Here is a 21,712-nt window from a genome sequence, read left to right as displayed (position 1 = left end):
ATGTGAAAACAGAGTCAAGAATTGCTTAGTCTATAACATCCTTAGGCACTAGTGAAGTCCCTCATGACCCTAATCTAACAAGCCCCGTTCTTTCCCTCTCCCACAAAAGTTCCTTGATTAAGATGACGGTGGCAGGCAGATTAAGAAGATGGATACATGTCTTTTGCCCTTCATTATTATTAGCTCAGCAGAAGTTCATTAGGAAAGACAGCTGTTGCCTAAACCAGCAGAATTACATTTTTCTTTCATTAGTAAGACTATCCAATGTATTTATTACTTAACTTAGCAGTTTTTCATGCTATCCATGGCAGAGTTGCATTTTAGAAGAGGAAACAACAAAAGGAAGCCCCTCTGACACAATTAGAATAAAAGGATAAAGGGGGAAAAAGGTGTTAGCCTGAGAAAGGAAGGATAGTCATGTTTGGGTCAAAAGAAACTATACCCTTAACAATAATAACCAAAACCAAAACATAACAGCAAGACATGTAGGAATAGCTCTACTTCAGCTTGTAATCATACTCAAGAGCTGCAGAGTACTAAAAGAAACAGACTTCTTATAATTTAGATTTTGATATTTTCATTACTTTTCTTCAAGCATTATGGCTATTCTGTGCTTTCTCTTCCAAAAAATAAATAAGTAAATGCTATATCTAGATTGTGGACAAAAACAATAGACAGTTAGTACAATAAGGGCTTCTGATGTGTTAGTAAATAATGGCACCAGAGAGGTTTTTATGTATTACGAATGTAGTATACCGCTTTGTGGTAAGTTATTTGTCATAAAAGTATTTGTTTTTTCAGTCGTAAAGTGCAAAATGTATTGTTTCTACTTCAGAATAAGTTTTTTCCCAATTCAGTGTCAAAACACTACTTCTATGCATTTATAACACTCCAAGAAAAATAAATCACTTTAAAACTAGCATTCACATTTTGTTCTCTTGGGTTATTATTTTCATTCTGAAGCTGCTTTGCATCTAACATGGAAGGCAGAGTCCATCTTTGCATCACCTTTCTACTTTTTGTAGAAAAGGTTTTTCATATTAAAAAAAAAAAAGTAAGCGAACTATGAGGGAAAAATGTACTATTGGTATTTCTCATGGAAAATACCAAGAGTCTTCTTTCATGTATATATTCTCATTTTGCTTATGTTATGAAGCATATTCACTTAGAAAAGTAACATCTTGAATAACAAAGGTACCAATTATTGCACTACTAGGGATATCACCCTATTTTTTACTTACATTTTTTTACTTAAATTTTACTTACATTTTCTTTTCTAATGGAAAACATTTATCTCATTCTTAAATCCAAAAAGTTCTTGTATATTTATAAAGCAGGAAATGTGAAATATGATATAAACACAGATAAATGTAATGATATAACTCATAGTCACATAACATCTGAAGTTCTTCTGGAACATAAGGAATACTGGATCATATAGCTAAGGAAATTGAAATAACATCCCCAGCCTCCAAAGTCAAGTGACACCACAGCCATACAAATACTGAAGAATTATAGAAGACTTTCTTTGGTTCTTTACATCTATTTGAAATCATGTTAAATTTTCTAGGGTAACATAACCTCAGAGTATCAGATAAAGTTAAGCAATGAACATAAACTGAAATGGACTGTACTAAATCTTTCCAAACCAAGGATACTAGGCTCAATGCTCTCCAAAAACCTATTAAAAGAGAAGGCATAAAATAGTATTAAATATATAAAAGCACTGAATGGAACAAAACAAATACTGAAAATATTTTCAAGTGTTCCTAATTCTATTAACAAAATGGCACAGTGAGATAATGCCCTATAAAACAGAATGTATACATTATCTATTTTCATTTTATCAACAAGATGAAAGAAAAAGATATGTGGCTGAATTACTGGAGGTAAGGAAGTTGCTTTGAGACTAGAAAATAGGATATAAGATGTGGAGTTATAAAAAGGGAAATTAAACAGTAAGAAAGGAGAAAATAGGGAAAAAAAAAAGGTAAAGGCAAACATACATGAATTTTTTAAAGCTGAAATTAGAAACACTGAAGACTGAATTGTCCCAGAAATCAGAGGTTTTCTGTACTTAAAACCAAGGAAAAAAAAAAGTTGACTAGGCATATTTAAAACTGTTAATGTAGCTGCAAAGCAATATTAACATGGAACTATCAGATGAAGTTGGTTAAAAAGATGAGAATACATTGAGCTATATATAATTTGTGTAAGCATGAAGAGTGTATTTCTTAAATTTAGTTTTTTGTTGCTTTGTTGTCTTATTCTTCAGTTTAGTTTTTTTCTATTTAGTTGATAATTTATTAAGGTTTAAATTTTTACAAAACAGAGAGTACATGGCAGGTGCATATGTAACATACTTCTCTAGTTTTTTCAGGAATCCAGTATTAATTTCTCAGCTTAAATACATTAGCTAAAAATACCAACAAATGATATTTGCTGAATTCTAACTATTAATTTAAAAGAGAAGAGTCCCATGTGGTAAGTAATATGAGTAAACTTGGAAGAAAATGGCAAAACTGTCCATATCTGTTACTCTGTAGTAACGTGAAATGGGAGTCAAATACCTCACTTCGACTAGCTCATTAAGGAGTGCAGTCTGAGTATTTGGTTGCCTTTCTTTTGTTATTTAGAATCTTGTTTTTTGACAAAGCAATCAGATAAAGGGTTTGTGTTAATACTTTTAGTTTTCAATTGGTGATTTTTTGGTGACTTTTTTAGGATTTTTATCTAAAACCTTTGGCAAGATGTCACTATGTTGCACTGAAATGTTATATCACACTGAGATAACCTGCTTCAGTGACACAGTACTTCTGGGTCTTAACAGTACATCTTTAAGAGAAGAATAATAATAGAATGACTATAAATTAACGTATTTTAAGCGAAATGCTTTATGAAAAATATGAGTAACTTAAATTTAGTCAACAGAATTACTGAAGGTTGTCTTACCTCTGAACTGTTGTTACCAATTCCTTTTCCTTCTTTTTCTGGCATATTAGCTGTGCCTCTTTCTCTTGACACTGTTTTTTCATCTCTTCAAGTTTTTCTTCTGTATCTATCAAAGTCTCTTGCAAATTCTTATTTTTTTCTTCTAGAACCTGCAGCTAAGGAGCAATTTTTTAAAGTTCATAGCACATGGAATAGTAAATGTATTCCACTAGAAATTGTTACTGTGTTCTCAATGGTTAATAGGATTATGGTAAAAACCACCCTCTTTATTTCATCTATAGTACTTAATAATACTCCTTTGTGTAAAGGGAACTAGAAGAAAGATTACAGAAAAAAGGAGAATGGGGTCAGAAATTTCTAGAAGACATATAAAGGTGAATGATCTCAATTTGGGGGTATTTTTAAAATTTTACTTTTAATTGTGGTAAAATATACATAACAGAAGTAGAATTTTGGGTATATACCCATAATTGATACGGAAATTCTGTTTTTTATTTTTAATTTTTTGAGGAACCATCATATGGTTTTCCATAGTTCCTAAACCATTTTACATTCCCAGCCACAGGGCACAAGGGTTTTAATTTCTCCACAAAGTCACAAATGCTTGTTTTTTTTCTTTTTATATTAGTCATCCTAATGGGTATAAAGTAGTATGAACACATGTCTTAAAATCTACATTTCTCTGTTACTACTCAAGCAAATTCCTGTGGTCCTTCTTTAGCTCTGTCCAGATGTCACTCTTAGCTTTACAATTTCTAAATTAATATAATTACAGAATGTGCTGCATGTCTATTGTCTGCAGAAAATGACACTCCACGATTAGACCAGTGATTCTCAACTGTGAACAGTTTTCCCTCCACAGGATATTTCGAAATGTTTTTTTTGTTGTTGGAGGTAGTCACTTCTATTGGTATCTAGTTGTAGACAGAGGTAAGAAATACTGTTAAGAGTACTTGAATACAAGGACATAGTCCCTCAACAAAAAACTATCAGTCCCCAAAGCATAAGAAGAATTGTCAAAATAGCCATCCTGCCCAAAGCAATATTTACAGATTCAATGCAATCTCTGTCAAAATACCAAAAGCATTTTTCAATGAACTATAACAAACAATTGTAAAATTCATATGAAATCACAAAAGACCCTGAATAGCCAAAAAGATCCTGAGAAAGAATAAAGCTGAGGGTATTATTCTCCCTGACTTTAATTACTACTAAAAAGCTACAGTAATCAAAAGGGTTTGGTACTGGCACAAGAACAGACCCATAGATCAAAGGAACAGAATAGAGAGCCCAAATATATGGTCAATTAAAATATGATAAAGGAGCCATGAGTATACAATGGGGAAAAGACAGCCTCTTCAACAACTGGTGTTGGGAAAACTGGACAGCTACATGTAAGAGAATGATTATTGTCTAACTCCATACACAAAAGTAAACTCGAAGTGGATCAAAGACCTGGTAAGTCATGAGACCATAAAACTCTTAGAAGAAAACATAGGCAAAAATCTTTTGAATATAAGTATGAGCAGTTTTTTCCTGGACACATCTCTTTGCATGAGGGGAATAAAATAAAAAATGAACAAGTGGGACTATATGAAACTAAAAAGCTTTTGCAGAGCAAATGACCCCATCAGCAGAACAAAAAGGCATCCTAAAGTATGGGAGAAGATATTTGCAAACAACTCATCTGATAAGGGGTTAACATCCAAAATACATGAACAACTCATACTCTTCAACAACCAAAAAACAAATAACTTGATCAAAAAATGGGTGGAGGATCTGAACAGACATTTTTCCAAAGAAGAAATACAAATGGCCAACAGGCACATGAAAAGATGCTCTACATCACTAATCATCAGGGAGATGCAAATCAAAACCATGATGGTATCCATCACCTCACACCACTTATAGAATGCCCACTATCCAAAACACAAGAAATAACACATGTTGGTGAGGATGCAGAGAAATGGGAACCCTCCTATACTATTGGTAGGAATGAAATTGGTGCAACTGCTGTGTAAAGCAGTATGGAGATTCCTCAAAAGACTAAAAAGAGAAATACCATTCGATCCAGTAGTTCAACTTCTAGGAATTTACCCAGAGAAAACAAATCCCTGATTTGAAATGATATATGCACCCCTATGTTTATAGCCAAGATATGGAAGCAACCTAGGTGTCAATCATAGATAAATGAATAAAGAAGATGTACTACATATACATACAGAATATTATTCAGCCATAAAAAGAAAAATCCTGCCATTTGCAAAAATACTAGAAAGTATTACGCCCAGTGAAATACGCCAGGTGGAGAAAGACAAATACCATATGATTTCATTTATTTGTGGAATATAAAAACAAAGCAAAATAGAAGGAACAAAACAGCAGTAGACTCATAGACATTGTGAAGTGACTGGTGGTTATCAAGGAGGAGGGGGATAAAGCAGCACAATAATTTGTAATCACAATATAATTTGGTCATGGGGATGGTAGTGCAGTATGGAGAATACAGTCAATGATTCTGTAACATCTTTCTTCTATGTTGCTAGACAGTGACTGCACTGGGGGTGGGAGGTGAGTGGAGATTTAATAATATGGGTAACTGTTGCACCACTGTGTTGTACATTTGAAACCAATGTAAGACTGTATATCAATGATACTTTAATTTAAAAAAATTATCAGCTCCTAAATGTCAACAGTACTGAGGTTGAAAATACCATGATTAGAACGACTTTGATGAAAGACTGAAGAGTACATTTAATGGATTTATAAATGAGGTGACACAGGAGTCACTAGAGTTTGAATAAGGTATTGTTAAAAATGGAAATGGTCAGAAGAAAAGTCAGAAGACTAAATGGAGGTCATAGGTTAAGGTATTGGAAAGAATTTAAGAAAGATTAAGAAAAAATGAACAAATCAAAAATTTGGAAATACAGTCAAAGTCTTGTTGAACCTTGGTAGATCCCAGAGAATATTGGGAAAAGTTACGGCTGAGGTGCATGCATGTGTGTGTATGGGGCAGGGGTGTCAGACTGGTTTAGAAACTACCTTTTAGAGTAAAATGTTAAGTGAGAGTTAACACACAGGGTCATTAGGAAGGTAACTACATATTAATTAACAAGAAACTTTCTAATTAAAGTTAATCCTAAAAACAGCAACTAAACATACAGATTTCACTTATTATAAGCCAATACTACTAAAACTTTACATAATAAAAATTACAGAATTTCTGAAGTCTACTTAAAAAAATATGCCTTTATGTCATTTAAAGATGATCATTTATTTCACATTACCTTTAGGCTCTGACTCTGTACATCATCTAGAGTTGGGAGATCAGCCAGATACTTTTCCAAGGTCTCAATTCTTCTCTGTTTTTCTTTGTTTTGTTCAGATTCCTTCTGGCATTTCTTTTTCAGGCTACTGATGTATCTATCTCTGGTTTTAAGCTAAAGAAAAAGATTATGATTCTTCATACTTTATGTTATTAAAAAATAGTAACAAAACCACTTGAATTTACTAACAGTTCCAGGTTATAGTTAAGTCCACCACCAACTCACGTAAGATTTACCTTATTTCATCAATTCTAAGACTCAGGTTTTTTCAAGTTTTCCTATCACTGAAATCAAGAGTTTTTGCAATTTTTGTTTGCTTTTTCAACTGATGGCATTTGATAAACTATGGTAAGGTAGGCAGCAGTGATATTGTTTTTAATGCCTGCCCATGTGCAAATTTGGTCAAGGCTATTCATATCTTCATCATTTCAATAGTTTTATGTACATGTTGAAACTATGTGCTGAATTTAAATATTTAAAATACCTTTAAAAATACATTATAATTGGAAAAAGTTACTGGGTACTCAGAAAAACCCAGAAACAGAGCTGAGGGGTATAATTTTGACATCAGTGAAACAAATACTCATTTCCACAGGAATGACTCCAGTTTCTTATTTCTTGCAAAGCTATATCCAAATGTTTTACATGAATTAAGAAAGGAAGGTATCTATAAGTAATTAAAGTTGTTTTACTACTAAGAGACTTGCAAAGGAACTGTTTATCATGTAATAAAGCAATGTAAAGCCAGGAGAACTTACTAAAATTATAAAATACTTAGGAACAGATAAGGGGACTAGTGAGACAAATCTGTAACTCAGGCTAAGACTATTGTTATGATATTATATCATAATAGAACTTGATAGCATATTATCTTTCTAGAAATTACATGAAATAAAGGTGCACCTTGCCAATGATGACATCTTTTTGATGAAATATGGTAACTGGAAAACTACTATAGAACATCTACTATATAGAATGTAGTACATGATCCTAGTAAATCCCAATTTGTATAGGCTGAAACTCAAGAGTTTTATGTACTATTTTTTTTCACCTTTTTATCTGAAATACATTATTTTTAAATTTCATTTCTTATGTGTAAAGTTCTTTCATACTTAAGATCAATTAAAAACAGTATGTGGACACAAACAGCTGCCTGAAGATTAAACTCCAGATTGATACTTACTTTAAATGACCAACCCTCCAAACATTTAACATTCTTTTAGAACCTTATGAAGTCTTAAGATATTTTTACAGCCTTTTTCTATATTCACCAGGGAAATAAGTGCCAGTAATTAGTGGTGTAATAAATTACTTTTTCAAATTTTACTAAAGCTAACAGTTGTCCACAATCTAGTTTCTTTCATGCCTTATCTAGTATCTTTCAGGTCCAATTTTTAATAACCTTTGTTAAAACAATTTCAATTGTAAAAACGAACCACATCTCATTCATCTATTCATTCTACCACTAATGTCAGGATCCACTTACTACCTCGCATAAGGAGCAACACTGGTAGAACAGACAAATCCTATTATTTATTGAGCTTTCTCAGGATTAAAGGCAAGTATGCTGGTGTGACAATTTAACTTGTAATTGATCAGAACTCAGACTGTTGGCACTGAAAGACCATATAATTCCCTTTTTGAATATGAGGCCGAGAGATCATTAATGACTAACTACAAGTCACAAAGACAGAGCTAGGACTTAAATATAGACTGCCTGACTGTAAGCCAATGTTCTCTCAACTCCTCCACACTACTCATAGTCAAACTTCCATAAATTCTCCAGCAACCAGCTGTGCCTGGATTCCCCATCAACTAAGCTTGCTCTTGCCTTGGTAAATGACCCTGTAGGTTACGGAAGTAAACATAACTAACCAGCCTATTTATACTAAATGTTCCCCAATTTACATGTAACTGTTTAAACGTCTTAAATGTGACAGCGATGTCTTCACAAAGCAGCCCCTGGAATAGGTCAGTAATGCTATCTTCTCTGCAGAGATATCCTAGTTTTTATTTTTCTCTTTGGTTGGTCAACTGTCTTCTTTGCTGTCATGTTAAGCTTATTGCCCTCATCACAAATCTCTGCCAACACTCTTCGACTGGATACTATCTCCTTATTTGTTGGCTATAAATTGATTACTAAGTCTTGGGTTTTTTCAGCCCTACTCACTGATGAGAAGCTCTCTGCTTTTTGTTTTTGCTTTTTAACTTCCAAGTTTTATACTGTTTCAGATTCATAGAAGTCACTGAGGTCTGAACTCCAGTAATTACCTCTAGGTAAATGAGACATCACTAATAAATCTTCCCTATTCTACTTATAAAAGGTTAAGTTCTTCCTTTCAAGGAGGTATTATACAATACTGAGATCATTCCTAGAAGGCAATAGGAGGTCCCTCTTTTTAAAGACATTTACAAATGTATTCTTTAAGTAGAGTTATTAGAACAAAGTAGAATACTGAGGAAACATTTTACTCTAATTTTTAAATTTCATTATTATTAAAACCAAAGTATCAGCTTTTTAAATAGGGGTATAGTATGTATTTTGTAGAGTTCTGTAAAGATTAGGATTAAATGATCCAATGCATTTAATGCACATTAACCTGTCATATGGTGTATATAAGAATTCATCAAAGAGTAACTTCTATTATTATCCCACTAAATATTTTTCTGTCATAGAATCAGTCTTGATCAGAATTATAGAGAGGAAATGCAGAAGAAAACAATGCAATCCAATCTCATGTAGGCCCAAAGTGCTGTTTATTTGATGCATTATTACTGACTCTACTTGCTAGCTTCTACACTTCCTTCAAGAACTCCAGTCATTTCCATGTCTTCTGACACAAACTCTACCCTCTACATTAACCCCTCCTCAAGTTACCCTGGTATAGACATTTCCTTTCTTAATTGCTTCACTCTACCGAGAGGTTATTCATCTTCTTTTTCAAGAGTAACTCCTCCATCTTGGCATCTGTTATCAACCTATCCTTATTTCTCTTAGGAACTTGCTCCATAATGAACCCACTTGAACATCTCTGAAACATCTAGTTATATTCTTTCTTTGCTGGGGTTATCTCACTCCCTTTTCTTCCCTCTTGACAAAAGCACTTATAAGCATTCATTCAATATGCCAGCCACCAAACGTGGCTATCAGCGTTTGGTAGAAAAAAATTTAACTCACATGTGTATATATATATATATATATATATACACCCACAAAAATGTCAATTGAGTTCTCTATTAATAGCTCCAAACCTGCCTAAAGAAATCATGGTGACTGGTTCAAGATCACTTGTATGGAAGGTTCAGTTAATAGAATAATAAGCTGGGTGTATCAAGAGAGAAATTTAAAACTAGTTCTGCAGCTAAGCAGCAGACTAAGGATCTATGCTTCTTCAGGAAGTCAGGGCTAGCATGTACTGTACTAGATCTTTAGTGATATTAAAGCATAGTGGAATGACATGAAATATGTGAAAATACCTTAATAAAGGCAGAAAGGTGAAATAAATGTACAGATACATTTTGTACATATTAGGTATTTGGCTTTTAGCTACTTATTCTGAATCAGAGGCCTTAGCTTATGTAATTTCAGCTTATTTAATTTTTAAGTCATATGTTTATGAAAGAAAGACTGCCTTTATTTCATTAATCAATCCTTGATATCTAACAACAAAGAAACAGGGTGCAAAAAAGAAAAGGAGAACAGTTATTGGTGTGACATCTGAGTTTAGCAACTAACTTAAAAAAGATTTCACTATTAGAAAGATATAATATACAGTTGTATTTTTATCCCTCAAGAAAGTCCCCAGATTTCTTTAGATAGCACAGGGTTTCTCAAAAGTTATTACTATACTAATCACTTCAATATAAATGTGTAACCTGGTATGACACCTGGCACAAGGTAGATGATAGACAAATAAGTATATGTTGAAGCAATGTTAGTGTCTTAATTAAATTGTATTAAAATACCTACCTTTTCCTCCAGTTTCTTCTTCTCTTCACTAAATTGGCTTAATCTTTGTTTGAGAAACTGATTGAGTTGTAAAACCTCTTTCTCAGTAGATGCTAGCTTTTGCTCAAGTTCCTCTTGCTGGGAATGGGACACTGACTGATCAGAACATTCAGTTTGGAGTGAAGTGTTCTCATATTGTGGCTATGGGGAGAGGAAAGAAAAAACAGGTAATATTTTTAAAGTTTACTTGTTTTGAACAAATGGAAAGAAACTGGAAATGAGGTATAGTACATAAAGTACATACAGGCTTTAGCTACAGACAGACCTTGGCATAAATTCCAGCTCTCCTGCTTCCTAGTTATGCACCATGATTAAATCAAATTATTACCATCTCTGAGCTGCCATCTCCTCATCTATAAAACAAAAATAATAAAGTCTACCTTGCAGGGCTTTTTGTTGAAGAACAGAGATAAAGTATGTAAAGTTCTTAGCATATATCAAAAGCTTATGAAAGCAGTTATTATTTGGTTAAAAAGTATAGTTAGATGTATAAATAGTATATTATATAGAAGTGAAAGTTCCAGTGAAATAAATATAAACTAAAGAAAAATTTCCTCACAGAAGATCATTTCCAGCTAATATTAAATTAAACTATTGACAGAGCAGAGTACTATAAAGTAAGGTCTTTGAAGTAAGGAATCTTTGTCCATCTTGGTTGCTCTTTTTTTTTTTTTTTTATTGAAGGGTAGTTGACACACAGTATTACATTACATTAGTTTCAGGTGTACAACACAGTGATTCAACATTTATATACATGATAATTCTAGGTACCAGCTATCACCATAACAAGTTGTTACAATATTTTGACTGTATTCCTTATGCTATACATTACATCCCAGTTACTTATTTATTTTACAACTGGAAGTGTGTGTATATATATATATATATATACATTTTTTTTTTGTGAGGGCATCTCTCATATTTATTGATCAAATGGTTGTTAACAACAATAAAATTCTGTATAGGGGGGTCAATGCTCAATGCACAATCATTAATCCACCCCAAGCCTAATTTTCGTCAGTCTCCAATCTTCTGAGGCATAACGAACAAGTTCTTACATGGAGAACAAATTCTTACATAGTGAATAAGTTACATGGTGAACATTACAAGGGCAGTCATCACAGAAGCTTTTGGTTTTGCTCATGCATTATGAACTATAAACAGTCAGTTCAAATATGAATATTCATTTGATTTTTATACTTGATTTATATGTGGATACCACATTTCTCTCTTTGTTATTATTATTTTTAATAAAATGCTGAAGTGGTAGGTAGATACAAGATAAAGGTAGAAAACATAGTTTAGTGTTTTAAGAGAGCAAATGTAGATGATCAGGTGTGTGCCTGTAGACTATGTGTTAATCCAAGCTAGACAAGGGCCATAAAACATCCACGTATGCAGAAGATTTCTCTCAGAATGGGGGGGGAGGTTCTAAGCCTCACCTCTGTTGATCCCCCTTCTTCTCACCTGATGGGCCCCCTGTGACTGTGCCTGTCTTAGGTTGTTCCTCCCTTGAGGAATCTTACCCGTTTCTGGCTAACCAGTCATCTTCCAGGGCCATACAGGGAAATGTTAAGTTGGTAAGTGAGAGAGAAGCCTTATTATTTGAAAAGGTTAGCTTTTTACTTCTTTGCATATTTATGCCCTGTGGCTTCTATGCCCAGCATTTGTCTTGAGGTGTCTTGGTTGCTCTTATATCCCTATATCCTAGAACAGTCAGTGGCACAAAAGTGCTCAAATATAATTGCTGAATGAACAAGTATCATTGTTTCCAGGTAAGAAGTTCAGATAAGATACCTTCCCACACCAGCAGCATTAAAAACTGAAAGGGAGGACAGGAAATACAAATATTTCCTCTTGCAAATTAGAATGTATTAAATGCTATGAGATGCCAACAAAGGAGGATTTGGTTAGGAATGGTGAAAGGAAGAAAACCATTCCAGAAGGAAAAATTTAAGAAGTTAAAAGATGGAATATATGCAGAGTACCCATGTTTGTTCAAAGTATAGGTTGCAAATGGGGGAATATATGGGGAAATATCAAAATCTAAGTGGCACCATACTGTAGAATCACAAAGTTCAGAGTTCAGTCTTAATTCACAGGAAATAAGAAGCCAGAAATGGTTTTAGAAAAAGAAACTAACATGATTTTAAAAGATTGTGAACTCTATTATGTAAATCTGCATTCCTTGTATTTGGCCCAGTATAGACTCTCAATAACTTTTGATTAAAGGGAAAAGAAATGAGTAATGAGTCAAAAGCACAGAGAGTGCCACTACAACTTGAAGTAGTGGACAAGATGAAATCAAGGATATTGAAAATGGAGATGAATAAATATATCACTTTAGGAAATTATTCTGATCTATAAGGTTGAAAAAAATGAGTTGAACTAGAACAGTGAGAACAGAATAAAGAAACTCTGGAAGCAGAATTGAGATGATTTAGAAAAAATTACTTTTTAAGATGTGAATAGACAAGAAATGTTAAAGATAAGCAAGGCTTAAGATTTTGAGTCTAAATAACAGGGAATATCATATTCTGAGCAGAGGTAAGGAGGTCATAAAGGAGAACAGGCCTAAGAAGATATACTTAATTACAATTAGAGCCTATTGCTATTAAGATGCCAGTTGAACATACAAGTAGAAATGAACATCAAGCAAAGAGGTGGTTTTAGAACTCAGGAAAGTGGCTAGGCTATAAACTATAAAGTTTATATAGACAGTTTCTAATCTGGCATGTAATAAACTCAGAAATTTTCACTCCATCCATTTTATTAGCAAGTAAAAAGCTGAACAAACTGAAAAACCAACAATTAGGTCTGCCAGAAAAATGAGGTAACAGGGCAAACTGCTACCCCAAATTAGAAAAAAGGCAAATAGAGTTACACTTACTAGAACAGAATCCTTCTTGGAAACCAGTGCTGGGGTAGGGAAACCAGAACTGTAATAGAAAAATTGCTGGAGGTTCAGAATGGACAATTCTGAGAGTCAGAAACTTCAGGGGCACTGTCATAGAGGACCTCCAACTTTTTTGAGTTTTACCCTCCAGAATTCCACCAAGGTCTTCACTGTGAATACCAGAGAAAAATCCCCTTGTGTTCCCAGCAGGGAGAGGAGAAAAACATTCTGAATTATGCCAGAACACTATGTTCTTCTTAACAAGACCTGCCCTCAGGAGAAACTATTTTACCAGAGACTAACCTATCTAGAAAGTTATCTAGAAAGGAACCAACCTACCTAGGAGAGAAATACCCAACTCCAACTCCCTCTAACTTTCCACAAGAGGAAAGAAATACCCAATTCCAGTTGCCTCTGCCACCCTTTCCCAGCCAAGGATGGGAAAGAAGAAACTGAAAAGTACAGGTGAAGTTTACAGTCCAAGAGCACAGGTTTATGAAAAGACTAAGACCTAATCAAAGGCCTACAGAATGTTTCTACCCTGCTGTACCTTACCACTACATTTCTAAAACCCATTTACCACATTCTTCATCTCAGTCCCAAATTTATAATATATAAGGTTAATTCATTATTTTTTCCTCTAAACCTATTCCTGACATAATAGTCTCTATCCTGATCATTGACAATATAAATCCATCTGATACTAGGCAATCATTTCTCTTATCACATTAAAATCACTAAATCTAAACCATGCTTGGTGCACAGATGTTTAATAAATACTCTACCTCTTATCTTGACCTACATTGTTTCAAAATTCAGGTGTTCATTTAACTTTTAGACTACTGCGATAGCCTCCTGCCTGAGTTCCCTGCCTCCAATACCATCCATCTTAAATCCAATCTCTATTATGCCACTGGAGTAAACAAAGTAGGATACTTTGTGAAGTGAAAGAGTATGCCATTAATAACTATGCTAAGTACAATATGCATTAACTGGAACTGTCCCTAAATTTGGGACAAATGGGCCATTTATGTCTCAAGCATTCGATACAACTGACCCCTGCTTACGTCTTCAACAATGTCTCTTACCACTACCTTTCTCTCAATTTTACATTTCATCCATACAGAATAATCTGTAGCTTTTAAAATGCATTATCTCCTCTTTTGCCTTTAGGACTGCACATTTAGCACACTATGCTTCTAAATAAATTCTTTTAGTTCACTGGGTTCTTAGATTAGATATCCTTTCCTACAGGAAGCCTGACCTGACCTTTGGGAGACTGGTTTATGTGTTCTTAGTAGGGGTTCTCATAGCACTTTATAAATATCCCTTTTGTATATCTCCCACATACTGCAATTGTTTGTTGTTTAAATCTGTGTTCTTCATTAGATTGTATACTGAGGGAAAGTCAACTTAATTCACATTTATATTACTAGAGCCTAAATGGTGCCTTATCCATAATAAATATAAATAATTTTTGAAGAAATGGTAGTTCACACCACTCACACAAATTAACTTGAAAGAATCAAAGACATAAACATAAGACATGATACCATAAAACTCCTAGAAGAAAATGGAGGGAAGAAGTTCATCAATATTGGTCTTGGCAATGATTTTTTTGGACATGACACCAAAAACCCAACAAAAGCAATTTTCAACAATGGGACTACATCAAACTCAAAAGCTTCTTGTGCACAGCAAAATAAACAATTAACAAAATGAAAAGATAACCTACAGAATGGGAGAAAATGTCTGCAAACAATATATTGAATAAGAGGTTAATGTCCAAAATATATAAAGAACTCAGCCAACTTAATTACAAAAAGACCAAACAATTGAATTTTAAAATGGGCAGAATTAGATATTTTCCCAAAGAGGTCATCAAAATGCCCAACAGACACATGAAAACATGCTCAGTATCACTAATCACCAGGGAAATGCAAATCAAAACCACAATGAGATACCACCTCACATGTGTTAGAATGGATATCATCAAGAAGAGAGACAAAGCGCTAATGAGGATGTGGTGAAAAGGGAAATAGATTACGTATTGTTGTTGGCAATGTAAATTGGTCCAACCACTATAGAAAACAAAGTGAGCAAGCAATTACGAAAAAAATTTATGAGGAGATTCCTCAAAAAATTAGAAATAGATATACCATATGACTCAGTAAATCCATTTCTGGGTACATACCCGAAGGAAGTGAAACAGGTATTTTGACAAGGTATATCTGCACTCCCAGGTTTATTGCTGCATTACTCACAACAGCCAAGATATGGAAACAACCCAAATGCCCATCAATGGACAGACAGATAAAAAATATGAGATACATACACAAAATGGAATACTAATCAGCCATGAGAAAGGGAGAGATCCTCATATTTGCAACAGCATGGATGGACCTTGAGCACATTATACCAACCAAGATAAGTCAGGCAGAGAAAATACTGAATGATATGACTTATATGTGGAATCTAAAAAAGTTAAGTCCATAAAAAACAGAGTAAAATGGTGGTTACCCAGGGATGAGGGTGGTATATAAGAGTAATGGTGTTTAAGGGCATAAAGACTAGTAATAAGCAGTAAATAAGCCACAGAGATCTAATGCACAGTATAACAAATATAGACAGCAATAATACTGTAGTATAAGTATGTAATGTGATAAATATTGCTATAGTAGCAATCATCAAAGTAACACTGGTATACCTTAAAATAGTTACATGTCAAATTTAATCAATTAAAAAATGGGTGAAAATAAAGCAATGTTCACATGCCAAAAAATTTATTTGTTAAAGAAATGTTTTATCGTATTTATTTCTCCTAAAAATTTGCCATTTTATCAGCAAATCTATCTACTGAAAAAATTTCTTATATATTTATCATATACAATTAGTACTTAGGGTTGTCCTTGTATTCCCTTTTATTGCTTTTATCTTTTAAAACTCAACAATATTTTAGTTCCCCACATAATTAAAAACCTTTCTAACATTTTTAGTGCCCCTTTTTCCATATCCTTCCAGATAGTTCTATCTTCTTACAGACTGACTTGGAGAGCCCTCTACTGGCCTGATGCTGTCAAAAAGTTTCTTCAGCTTTCAGATACACAGTAAATTTTAATGCTTTAATAAAATAATAAATGCATAATTGAAGCTTTCATTCAGAATTATAAAGTTACAGGATAAATTTTATAGTTCTACTAAAACACTGCTATCACAACAAATTCTACTACTCATATAGAAATGAGACTTCCAAATTATTTTATACTGTTAATCTCAGTACTATACAGCCTTGCTACCAAATTATAGAATTTACAAATGAGACCACATAATAATGAGGTACTTTGAGGTGTTAGTAAGGAAAGAGTGATGACTGACTTGAAATCTCTGTCAAATGCTTCTGCCTCAAGAAGTCTAACACAGGAATACCTTGGAGATATTGTGGGTTTGGTTCCAGACCACCACAATAAAGCAAATATTATAATAAAATGAGTCAAATGAATTTTTTTTATTTCCCAGAATATGTAGAAGTTATGTTTACACTGTAGTCTTGTGAGTGTGTGATAGCAGTCTAAAAAAATTCATGTATCTTAATTAAAAATACTTTATTGTTTAAAAATGCTGTCATCATCTGAACTTGCAGTGAGTCATAATTTTTTTGCTGGTGAACGGTCTTGCCTATATGTTGATGGCTGCTCTGACTTATCAGGGTGGTGTTTGCTGAAGTTTGGGATGGCTCTGGCAATTTCTCAAAATAAGACAATGAAGTCTGCCACATCAATTGACTCCTCCTTTCACAAATAATTTCTCTGTAACATGCAATGCTGTTTGACAGCATCTCACCCATAGCAGACTTCTTCAAAATCAGAGTCAGTTCTCTCCAACCCTGCCACTGCTTTGTCAACTAAGTTAATGTAATATCCTCAATCCTTCACTGCCATTTCAACAATCTTCACAGCATCTTTACCAGGAGTAGCTTCTATCTTAAAGAAATCACTTTCTTTGCTCATCCATAGATGCAACTCCACATCCATTAAAGTTTCATCATGAGATTGCAGCAATTCAGCCACATCTTCAGGCTCCACTTGTAATTCTATTTGCTATTTCCACCACATCTGCAACAACTTCCTCTATTGAAGTCTTGACCTATTCAAAGTCATCTGTGAAAACTGGAATCAATTTGTTCCAAATTCCTGATAATGTTCATATTTTAACCTCTTCCCATGAATCACAAATGTTCTTAATAGAATTTAGAATGGTGAATCCTTTCCAGAAGCTTTTCAGTTGACTTTCCCCAAATCCATCAGAGGAATGACTCTTTACAGCAGCTATAGCCTTATGAAATATATTTTTTAAAGAATAAGACTTGAAAGTCAGTTACTTCTTGGTCCGTGGGCTACAGAATAGATGTTGTGTTAGCAGGCATGTAAACATGAATCTTGTTGAATCTCCTCAGAGCTCTGGGTGACCAGGTACATTGTCAATGAACAGTAATACTTTGAAAGTAATCTTTTTCTCAGCAGTAGTTCTCAACAGTGGGCTTAAAATATTCAGTAAACCGTGTTGTAAATGTATGTGCTGTCATCCAGGTTTTGTTTATCCATTTATAGACTAAAGACAGAGCAGATTTTGCAAAATTCTTAAGGACATTAGGATTTTGGTTATGGTAAATCAGCACTGGCTTCAACTTAAAGTCACCACTGCATTTTTCCCTAACAAGACAGTGTGACAGTGTGTCCTTTGAAGACAGGCATTGACTTTTCCTACTAGTTATGAAAGTCCTGAATGGTATTTTCTTCCAAAATAAGGCTATTTCATCTATATTGAAAATCTGTTGTTTACTGTAGCCACCTTCATGAATTATCTACATCTTCTGGATAACTTGATGTAGCTTCTACATCAGTACTTTCCGCTTCCCCTTGCACTTTTATGTTATACAGTTCCTTTCCTTAGACCTCATGAACCAACCTCTACTAGCTTCCAATTTTTCTTCTGCCGCTCCCTTACCTCTCTCAGCTTTTATAGAATTAAAGAGAGTTTGGACTGTGTTCTGGATTAGGTTTTGACTTAAGGTATGTTATGGCTGGTTAAATCCTCTATCCAGTCCTCTGAAACTTCCTCCATATCAGCAATAAGACTGTTTTGTTTTCTTATCATTCATGTGTTCACTGGAGAAGCATTTTAATTTCCTTCCAAAACTTTTCCTTTGCATTAACAACTTGGCCAACTGTTAGACACATTAGGCCTAGCTTTTTACTCAGCTTTCACATGCCTTCTTCACTAAGCTTAATCATTTTTAGTTTTGATTAAAGTGGGAGACATGCAACTATTCCTTTCACTTGAATGCTTAGAGGCCATAGTAGGGTTATTAGTTGGCCTAATTTCAATATTGTTGTGTCTCAGGGAATAGAGAGGCTCAAGGAGAGGGAGAGAGATGGAAATGGCCAGTTAGTGAACAGAACACACAAAAAGCATTTATTGATTAAGTCTGACATCTTATATGTGGGTTAACACTCCAAAACAGTTATAAAAGTAACATCAAAGATTACTGATCACAGATCACCATAATAAATATAATAATAATGAAAAAGTTTGAAATATTGTGAGAATTACTAATATGTGACATAGAGACATGAAGTGAGGAAATGCTGTTGGATAATGGTGCTGATAGACTTGTTCTAAGCAGGGTTGTCACAAACCTTCAATATGTAAAAACTGTGTATCTGTGAAGCACAATGAAGCAAAGCACAGTAAAAGGAGGTATGCCTGTAGTTATCTGGTTGTTAATACTTCCTGATTTTAATATGCTAATTCCATTAATGTTCATAAAGAGCTTTGAAAATACATAGAAGAAAAGAGTCTACTAAAATGATATTTTTAAAGTCTAGGAATAATGACTTGAATGAAAAACACAAAATAAACTTCCACAAATAAATGTATATACACCATAAAGTTATTAGTCCTCACTTTTGATCCCAATAGGAATACCACGCTTCTTTTCTCTTTTAGAAATATAGAAAAACATACAAGCAAGTTTTAAGGAAAACTCTTAAACCCTGAGTAATAATTGGGGGGAGTAACCCTTCCAGGCATATAAATTTGTGTAAGTCCTCACACACCCTATGTTTATTTCCATTAGATTGTACTCTCAAGGGCAAAACCAATCTTATGTGCATTTCTATGTCTAGTGCCTAGACATTGCCTCACCCGCAGTGAACACAAATTTTGAATGGGAAAACATGTTTACTTATATGATCTCTCCCTCTATGACTTAAAATCCATGAGGTGGGAACTGTTCTTGACTTTTGTGACCTCAGAACTTAACAGAGTGGATGTATAATAATTGTTTTGTTAAATGGGTCATTTATAAAGATGGAACTTATTTATGAAATACTCATAAGAATTAGACTTCACAGCAGAAGAAAATAAAGGAAAATAAAGTGATATAAATAGAAAATATTATGACATAAGAAAACTATTTTCATGTCAAATTACAGTCAAAAAGCTAATTTCTTTTATATATAAAGGGTTAGTAAGATAAATAAGCAAAAAACCAATATCAAACAAAAAATAAGCAAAGGATATGAGAAGACAATTTACAGAAAAAGAAATATGAGTAGGTTTTAAATATATAAAAAGAAGCTAAGCATCACTCTTAGGAGGAATACATATTGAAACCATATGGAGAAAACACAAAATATCACAAATCCACAATCTAACTTCATGCTCAAGGAACTAGAAAAAGAACAAACGAAACCTAAAGATATCAGAAGGAAGGAAATATTCAAGGTTAGAGCAGAGATAAATGAAATAGAGAATAGAAAAATAAATTAATGAAACAAAAATTAGATTCTTTGAAAAGATCAATAAAATTAACAAATCTCTAGCTAGACAGGCTAAGAAGAAAAAGACTCAAATTACTAAAATCAGAAATGAAAATGGGGACATTACTGATTCATAAAAAGGATTATGAGAGTAGTATGATCAATTAGCTATACACCAACAAATTTATATACTAGATGAAATGGACAAATTTATTGAAAAACAAAACCTACCAAGATTAAATCATGAAGATATAAAAAATCTGAATAGATCTAACTAGAAAGGAGTTTGAAGCAGTAATAAAAAATCTCCTAACAAAGAAAATCCCTAGCCCAGGACCTGATGAATTTCACCAAACATTTAATAGGAACCAATACCAATAATTCTCAAATTTTCCAAAAACTGGAAAAGGAGAGAATGCTTCCTAACTCATCCTATGAGACCAGCATTATTCTGATACCAGAGTTAGACAGACATTACTAGAAAACTATAAACTAATATCCCTTATGAACATTGATGCAAAAATTCTCAAAATACTAGCAAACTGAATTCAGTAGTATATTAAAAAGATTATTAACTTCATGACAAAATGAGATTTACTCCTGGAATGAAAGGATGGTTCAACATACAAAAATCAATGCAATACACCACATTAACAGAATGAAGGGAAAAAAAAAAATACCTCTACTGATGCCAAAAAAGCATGTGGTAAAATTCAACACCTTTCATGATAAGAACACTCAAAAAAATTAGGACTAGCAAGTAACTACCTCAACACTATAAAAGCTATATAGGAAAAATGCACAGCTATATCATAATGGTGAAAGACCAAAAACTTTTCCTAAGATCAGAATAAGACAAGGATTCCCACTTCCATCACTTCTACTCAACAGATTACTGAAAGTTCTAACCAGAACAAATAGGCAAGAAAAAGAAAAAAAGGCATCCAAATTGGAACAGAAGATGTAAAACTCTCTTCACAAATTATGTAATCTTTCATGTAGAAAACCCTCAAGATTCTATAAAAATCTCTTATGGCTAATGAATGAATTCTGCAAAGTCAACACACAAAAAATAGTTGCAATTCTACAGAGCTGCACCTAACCATACACTTAAAAAGGAACAATCTGAAAATGAAATTATGAAAACAATTCCATTTACAATACTATCAAAAAGAATAAAATATTTTGGAATTAACCGAGGAGGTAAAAGACTTCTACAATGAAAACTATAAAACAATGCTGAAAGAAATTGAAGAAGGCACAAATAAATGGAAACACATCCTATGTTCACAGATTGGAAAACTTAATATTGTTAAGATATCAAGACTTCCCAAAGAAATCTACAGATTCAATGCAATCCTTATCAAAATCTCAATTACATTTTTGTAGAAATAAAAAAAAATCCTGTAATTCATATGGAATCTCAAGGAACCATGAAAAGCCAAAACAATCTTGAAAAAGAACAACAAATCTGGAAGACTCGTACTTCCTTATTTTTTAATTTACTACAAAGCTACGGTAACTAAAACAATGTGGTATTGGCAGAAAGATAGACATATATAGACCTATGGAACAGAATAGAGAATCCAGAAATAAACTCTCATATATATGTTCAAATGATTTTTGACAAGGTGCCAAGACTATTCAATGGGGAAAAGACATTTTTTTCAACAAATAGTGTATGGAAAACTTGATTATCCATATG

General features: G+C 33.4%; 1 protein-coding gene across 1 annotated transcript in view; it reads right to left on the bottom strand.

Moving 5' to 3' along the window:
• CEP85L (centrosomal protein 85 like) overlaps window positions 1-21,712 on the bottom strand; it is a 173,083-nt gene that overhangs the window by 23,390 nt on the left and 127,981 nt on the right. The window contains exons 6-8 of the mRNA XM_036925048.2: window positions 10,252-10,431; window positions 6,243-6,395; window positions 2,953-3,107 (exon numbers count right to left, since the gene is read on the bottom strand). Coding sequence (XP_036780943.1) covers window positions 2,953-3,107; window positions 6,243-6,395; window positions 10,252-10,431 — 488 coding nt within the window. The remainder of the gene's footprint in view (window positions 1-2,952; window positions 3,108-6,242; window positions 6,396-10,251; window positions 10,432-21,712) is intronic.

The sequence above is a fragment of the Manis pentadactyla genome, chromosome 12 (genome assembly GCF_030020395.1).
Source record: "Manis pentadactyla isolate mManPen7 chromosome 12, mManPen7.hap1, whole genome shotgun sequence".
Taxonomy (NCBI): Eukaryota; Metazoa; Chordata; class Mammalia; order Pholidota; family Manidae; genus Manis; species Manis pentadactyla.
The sequence above is the reverse complement of the archived record's forward strand: the minus strand, read 5'-3'. Positions and strand labels throughout refer to the sequence as shown.